The sequence below is a fragment of the Pelodiscus sinensis genome, chromosome 1 (assembly GCF_052426305.1).
Source record: "Pelodiscus sinensis isolate ZL-2025 chromosome 1, ASM5242630v1, whole genome shotgun sequence".
Lineage (NCBI taxonomy): Eukaryota > Metazoa > Chordata > Testudines > Trionychidae > Pelodiscus > Pelodiscus sinensis.
The window spans coordinates 359906513-359914153 of record NC_143052.1 but is presented as its reverse complement, the minus strand read 5'-3'; the positions used below and the strand labels follow the sequence as shown (position 1 = coordinate 359914153).

General features: G+C 48.9%; 2 protein-coding genes across 2 annotated transcripts; both read left to right on the top strand.

Moving 5' to 3' along the window:
• Nucleotides 1–948, top strand: LOC102459562 (olfactory receptor 52E2-like). The gene has a single exon (XM_014573878.3). The coding sequence runs from the start codon at nt 1–3 to the stop codon at nt 946–948; it is 948 nt and encodes a 315-aa protein (XP_014429364.3).
• A 5384-nt stretch (nt 949–6332) lies between these two features.
• Nucleotides 6333–7280, top strand: LOC142827809 (olfactory receptor 52R1-like). Its single transcript, XM_075923723.2, has one exon. It carries the CDS (start codon nt 6333–6335, stop codon nt 7278–7280), a length of 948 nt encoding a protein of 315 aa, XP_075779838.2.
• The last annotated feature ends 361 nt before the right edge of the window (nt 7281–7641 follow it).

Sequence of the window (7641 nt, the reverse complement as noted above, 5' to 3'; positions counted from 1 at the left end):
ATGTCAGATTCCAATAAAACCTACTTCACCAACCCCTCCACCTTCATCTTGTTGGGCATTCCTGGCCTGGAGTGGGCTCATGTCTGGATCTCCATCCCCTTCTGTGCCATGTACATCATAACCATCTTGGGGAACCTCACCATACTGTTCATCGTGAAGACGGAGCCGAGCCTCCATGAGCCCATGTACTATTTCCTCTGCATGCTGGCCATCACCGACCTGGTCCTGTCCACGTCTACACTACCCACAATACTGAGAAATTTCTGGTTTAATTTCAGGGAGATCAATTTCAATGCCTGTCTCACCCAGCTGTACTTCATTCATTCCTTCTCCGTGATTGAGTCTGGGATCTTCGTGGCCATGGCGTTTGATCGCTACGTGGCCATCTGTGATCCCCTGAGACATTCCACCATCCTGAATAACACTGTGGTGGCCAAGATCGGCCTGGCCGTGGTGCTGAGAGGTGCCATACTTGCACTGCCCTATCCCTTCCTGGCGAGGCACTGGCCATATTGTAGAACCAACATCATCCCCTACACGCACTGTGAGCATATGGATGTGGTGAAACTGGCCTGTGCAGACATCCGTGTCAGTAGCTACTACGGCCTCTTTGTGCTAATCTGTAGGATTGGTCTGGATGTGCTCTTTATTGCCGTGTCTTATATCCAGATCCTCAGGGCCATCTTCCGCCTCCCCACAAAGGACGCCCGGCTCAAGACTTTTGGGACTTGCACTTCCCACCTCTGTGTCATCTTAGCCTTTTATATCCCAACACTCTTTGCCTCCCTCACGCCCCGCTTTGGCCTCCATATACCGCTGCATATCTACACTCTCTTTGCTAACATTTACCTCCTGGTGCCACCCATGCTGAACCCCATCATCTACGGAGTGAGGACCAAACTGATCTGGGACAGACTGCTCCGGCTTGTTACTCTGAAAGGGACGTAAATGTTTTCTCCTGGGCTATGTCTAGATTGCATCCCTTTTTCGTAAAAGGGATGCAAATTAGATGTATCGCAATTGCTAATGAAGCGAGGATTTAAATCTCCCCCGCTTCATAAACATAAACATGGCTGCTGCTTTTTTTTGGCTCGGAGCTTTGCCGGAAAAAAGCGCCAGTCCAGACAGGGATCTTTCGGAAAATAAAGCCTTTTCAGAAAGATCCCTTATCCCTCTTAAAATTCTGTGTCGACCGAGGCTTTGTCACCCGTTTTATGACTAATAAATATCATTTAAAAATAGACCTGGGTAGCCAATTGCTCTGTGACTCATCCCAGAGTTCTCCTCTCCCCGTGGGGAAGTCTTCAATTCCTGTTTGTGCCTAAAGCTGGATAAATAGCCCAGTGGCCAGGTTGGTTACATCCAGATGCTGCTTCTCCCCCAGAGACTGAACAAACCCCCCCCAGGACTGCCCAGAGCTGGGTTATAAATGGTTCACATGCTGTGCCAGCTCTTGGCGTAGGGCACTGCTGCAGACACCGGGCTGAGGGAGGTGCGGGACGCGGCTGCCTGAGGGGGAGTCCCAGGGAAGACTCTTTGGTCTCCGGATTCACAGGTACCATCTCTTGTGGATAATCTCAGCTGCTCAATAGCCCCTGAGCTATGTCGACATGCTGAGAGAGGGGGTAAATTTGGGGTCTTGTCAGCTCTGCACGGCCATTAAACATGCCCGGACCCTGGCCACAGAAGAAGAGTTTGCTCCCTGATCCCTGGCCAAAACATCCGTCTTTTCTGTGCAACCACACCCCTTCCCAATGATGTGCTCCAGACCAGAGGTAGCTGCATTTTAGTGCCCCAGGGGTCCTTCAGGGCAAAAGGTTTTAACAAATGTACAACACAGGGCCCAATCCTGAGGCTGTGGCCAGCTTTTGGCTCAGGCCTCACAGAAGCAAAACTCCCTTTGGAATCAGAGGCGAGGAAAGAGCTGAGGCAGCTGCACGTCCCTGCAGAGACGCTGCCCCCTCCTCCTCCGGCATGTCAGGGCTTTGGCTGGTCATGGGGTCTCTTTCCTGCCGTTTGCCTGCTGGGAAGCGAGGAGGTGCCAGGGCTCCACACAGCAACCATTGAACCCATTTCTCAGCAGAGGCAAGACCAGTGTTCCCAGTGCAGCTGTAAGGCTGTGATGCTCTAATGCTTTAAGTGCTCACAGGCCCTCAAGCCAATGCCCAGAACAGCCCCCAGCCCGGCTCTGCCAGCACTGGGAGTTGGAGAATCCAGCCCCCCCTCACAGTTTCTCCAAAGTGTGAATCACGCTCAGGGCTGGGGCTTGAGCCAAGATTTCACCCAGATTTCTGGGAGACATTTTGCTGACACCGACTGCCCGCAGACACCGCTCCCACAGCTCTGCGTGGCTCTGTCCCCCTGTGCCCAGCCCAGGAGACAACTGAGTGTAGAGGAGAGGAGAAGAACTGGGAGTTGGAGAATCCAGCCCTCCCCCTCGCAGTCTCTTGGCAGGTTGAATCACGCTCAGGGCTCAGCCGTTAGCCCGGATTTCCAGCTGGAATTCATCTGGCTTCAGCCTCCAGCCTCTGGGCCTGGCGCTTCTCATCTCGGTGAGATCCCAGAGCCCGACATTCCCGGTGGTTTCGCCCCAGCCCAGTCTCTGCCTGAGCCTAGTTTGATACGATAATGAGATGAGGGTTTGGGTCTCTCTCTGGATGGGATTTGACGCAGCCTCCCCCCATCTGTGCGGCTCTTTTCCTCCCCCACTCCCAGTTTGGGTCCCGTGATCTCACCCAGGCGCTTTCACCGATGCCGTGTGCAAGGGGAAACCCTGCCCCTGCGCCAGCTCACAGCTCTGCTGTTCACACGACCAGGAATCCCAGCGTCCCTTGGCCACAGCCCGGCACTGGGAGCTCCCCACGAGGCAGTTGATGTTACCCCGAATCCTTTCCAAGCTCCCTTTACTCCATGATATGGGGCTCTCATCTCTTTTGTCATAGAAACACAGAAACACAGAATCCCAGTCCTGGCAGGGATGTGGGAGGCCCTCGAGCCCCGTCCCCTTTCCTCACCCAGGGCTGAGCAGTTCCAGGCCAGTGCTGGGCAACCTGCAGCCCCCGGCCACACACAGCTGCTGAGGAGAATGGGACCGTGGGCTGGGAGACATTTTGCTGACACCGACCATCCCCAGGCACCGCTCCCACAGCTCTGTGTGGCTCTGTCCCCCTGTGCCCTGCCCAGGAGAGTGGTGGGGAGGGCGACCCCCTCGCCTGCAGACCATACTGCCCACAGCTCTTCATTCACCTTGTACCCAGCGTTGTGCTTCACTCCACACCCTGACCAGTCTGCCCGTAGCTTTCCCGAAATGTGGTGCCCAGAACCGGACAGAATATTACAGCTGGCGATAATTGAGTGCAGAGCAGAGCTCTTCTGTCTTGTGTAGAACACCCAGTTACAAAATCCCAGAATGAGATTTTTTTTCTACTGTGTGTCACTGTTGACTTGTATTTAGCTTCTTTTAGCTTGTGGAAAAAGCAGATGGCTTTTTCGATGAACTTTGGGAGTGTGGACATGCTCTTCCGGAAATGCTTCTTCAGAAAGAAGCGTGCAGTCTAGACTCGAAGCTGCTACTGTAGATGAGGTTTAACACTCTCTTTTATTGCTAATGGTCCGAAAAGTGTTTCCTCACTTTACACAGTGTGGGTACCTATACGACATATTTCCAAGTGCAGCACAAAAGTATATGGTGAACATGTCTACATTTCCTGTAACATTAACAAATTTCCTTTCTCATGCTAGGACTTGCCCTAACATTTTCTAGCATTTCTTATATTTCATATACTTATATAAATGGCAAATTTACCCACTGTATTTGCATTCTTAACTCAGTTCTGTTAAGAAAATGTACACACTTAAAAATAGACCGTTATTGATATGAAGTTATTTTTTTTTATTTCTTCAAAAAAGGATTGTTGAATATTTACTGTTTAGTATTTGTTATTAAATTTTTTAAATAGGAATTCCATTAAGTGAGGGTTTTTTCTTCATCCCTATAAACTCATTGGCTGCGTCTAGACTGGCAAGTTTTTCTGCAAAAGCTTCTATGCTGGCTGCTTGATTTTGCGCAAAAGCACTGACGGTCTACTGTCCGAAATCAGTGCTTTTTGTGCAAATGCTTTGACGTTCCCATTCGAGGAAAAGCCCTTTTCTGGAAATGTTTTTGCGCAAGAGAGCCAGTGTAGACAGCTAAAAACTGTTTTGCGCAAAAAAGCCCCGATGGTGAAAATGGCAATCAGGGCTTTCTTGCGCAAAACCGCGTCTAGATTGGCACGGACACTTTTCTGCAAAAAGGACTTTTGCGGAAAAGCATCCGTGCCAATCTAGATGCTCTTTTCCGCAAATGCTTTTAACGGAAAAACTTTTCCGTTAAAAGCATTTGCGGAAAATCATGCCAGTCTAGATGTAGCCATTCTGTTTTAACAAAAAAGGGGAAAATTCAATTTGCCTTCCAGTAACATTTTATTCTATTTTTCAAAGCTTAAGCACTGATTTAGCTATTTCCTTCAACATTCACTGAGTTTTCTCAGTTTGGATTCCTGTACTCGATTTGGTGATTCCTTATGTTTGGCATTATGAGCAGCAGTCCCATTCTGGCACACCCATTTTCCTGGCACAACCAAAAAATCACGTATCTTTAAACACTGTCTTGATTGTGGCATGGTAACTTTTTAGCTACTGAATACACTCATGTTAAAGAACACTCCATTGTCATTCTCATTTTTCCAACTAATATTTCCCCCCGACACGGTTGTGCTGATGTATGGATATGACGGGTTGGGAACAATTCTCCCATTCTATTCTTTACTTTCCTCTCCTCCATCATCTTCCTCTTCTTGTTTCTTCACAGACTCTTCAATTTGCCTGTACACAGCAGCTTCTCAAATTCCCATGGTTTGTCTCAGAACACCCTGTTCTATCAGCTGCATCCTCTGTAATGACGAGGTCACCACCGCTGAGCACACGTCCGATCAGGTGTTTCTCCGTCCCATTCCTCCGGCATCCAAACATGGGCTTACCTTCCGCCAATTTTTCCAAGTCACTCTGGACCCTATTCCTGCCCTCCAGGGTATCTACCTCTCCCCCTAGCTTAGTGTCATTTGCTAACTTGCTGAGGGTGAAATCCATCCCCTCATCCAGGTCATTAATAAACATGTTGAACAAAACCGGGCCTTCAACTGATCCTTGGGGCACTCCGCCAGAAACCGACCGCCAACCTTATTTCGAGCTGTAGATCACTACATGTTGGGCCTGACAGTCTAGCCCACTTTCTATCCACCTTACAGTCCATGTATCCAATCCATATTCCCTTAACTTGCTGGCAAGAATATTGTGGGAGATCGTATCAAAAGCCTTGCTAAAGTCAAGGTATATCACATCCACTGACTTTCCCACATCCACAGAGCCAGTTACCTCATCATAGAAGCTAATCAGATTGGTCAGGCATAACTTGCCCTTCGTGAATCCATGTTAATTATGCCAGATCACTTTCTCCTCTTCCAAGTGCTTCAAAATGGATTCCCTGAGGATCCCCTCCATGATTTTTCCGGGGACTGTTAAAGAGCATCCAATTTCCATTCTCAATTTTCTGACTAACATTTCCCCCCATTCAATTGTGCTGATGTATGGATACTATGGGTTGGGAACTCTTCACTCTTTGCCCATTGGAATGCAATCAGTTCTATGCTTCACTTTCCTCTCCTCCATCATCTTCCTCTTCTTGTTTCTACACAGACTCTTCAATCTGCGCGTACAGAGCAGCGTCCCCCATTCCCATGGTTTGTCTCGGAACACCCCGTTCTATCTTCTGTATCCTCCATAGAGACGAGGTCACCACAGCTGAGCACACGTCTGACCGGGTGATTCTCCATCCCATTCCTCCGACATCCAAACATGGGCTTTCCTTCCACCACCAGTGTGAATGAGTGTGGGTTTCCATGGTGCGGGTAGCAGTGAGGACCTGGTGTTCTCCCTGAGATGTGTTTCCTGCTGTTCCCTTTTAGGGTTCCTCACAGGAAGAGGTGTAGACATTATTGACACAGGGACCAACATAACAAATGTAATTTTCAGTGGTAGCTTCATTTGTTTCTAATTCATTTATCAGAATATGGAAAATATTTTTCCAGTCTGTGAACAGCAATGGGTCTGCTTCATCATGAAAATAGTTTCCATCAGTGCATTTCGTGCCTCATACAGATATTCTCTGTCCTTTCAGGCATTTGTACTGTGACCATTGCCATTGGTCCTGGTCACATACAGCTCTGCAGGGGATCATAAGATACATACAGTAGATTGTCTTCTGCCTCAGCGTTGGACACATTCTCCGTCATTCTATGTCAGATTCGAACACAACCTACTTCACCAACCCCTCCACCTTCATTCTGCTGGGCATTCCTGGCCTGGAGTCAGCCCATGTCTGGATCTCCATCCCCTTCTGCACCATGTACATCATAACCATCTTGGGGAACTTCACCATCCTCTTCATCGTGAAGATGGAGCCAAGCCTCCATGAGCCCATGTACTATTTCCTCTGCATGCTGGCCGTCACCGACCTGGTCCTGTCCACATCTACACTACCCACAATATTGAGAAATTTCTGGTTTATTTCCAGTGAAATCGATTTCAGTGCCTGCCTCACCCAGTTGTACTTTGTTCATTCCTTCTCAGTGATTGAATCTGGGATATTGGTGGCCATGGCTTTCGATCGCTACGTGGCCATCTGCCATCCCCTGAGACATTCTGCCATCCTGAATAAACCCGTGGTGGCCAAGATTGGTCTGGCCGTGGTGCTGCAAGGTGCCATACTTGCACTGCCCTATCCCTTCCTGGCAAGGCAGTGGCCGTATTGCAGAACCAACATCATCCCCTACACGCACTGTGAGCACATGGACGTGGTGAAGCTGGCCTGTGCCGACATCCGTGTCAGTAGTTACTACGGCCTCTTTGTGCTATTCTGTAGCTTTGGTCTGTATGTGATTTTTATTTTCATTTCCTACACCCAGATCCTTAGGGCCATTTTCCGCCTCCCCACAAATGACGCCCGGCTCAAGACTTTTGGGACCTGCACTTCCCATCTCTGTGTCATCTTAGCCTTTTACACTCCAACTCTCTTCTCCTCCTTCTCAACCCGGTTTGGCTTCAATATACCCCTGCATTTCAACGTTCTCTTTGCCAACATTTACCTCCTGGTGCCCCCCATGCTGAACCCCATCATCTACGGAGTGAGGACCAAACAGATCCGGGACAGGCTGCTCCAGCTTGTTACCCTGAAAGGGACATAAATGTTTTCTCCTGGGGTACATCTACACTAGCCCCCTAGATTGATCTAGGGAGGCTAATGAGGGTGACCGGAATTGCAAATCAAGCTCAGGTTTTAAATATCCCACACTTGATTTGCATGTTCCCAGCGGTCGCCATTTTAGAAATTGACTAGTCCGAAGTAACTGCCCGTGTCTACATGCGGCAGTGAAACGGGATTCCAGAATAAAGCCCTAAATCGAATTAGGTGGTAAACCTCATTCCACAAGGAATAACACTTAATTTGATTTAGAGCTTTATTTTGGAATCCCGTTTCACTGCCATGTGAAGACACGGGCAGTTACTTTGGGCTAGTCAATTTCTAAAATGGTGACTGGCCGGGAC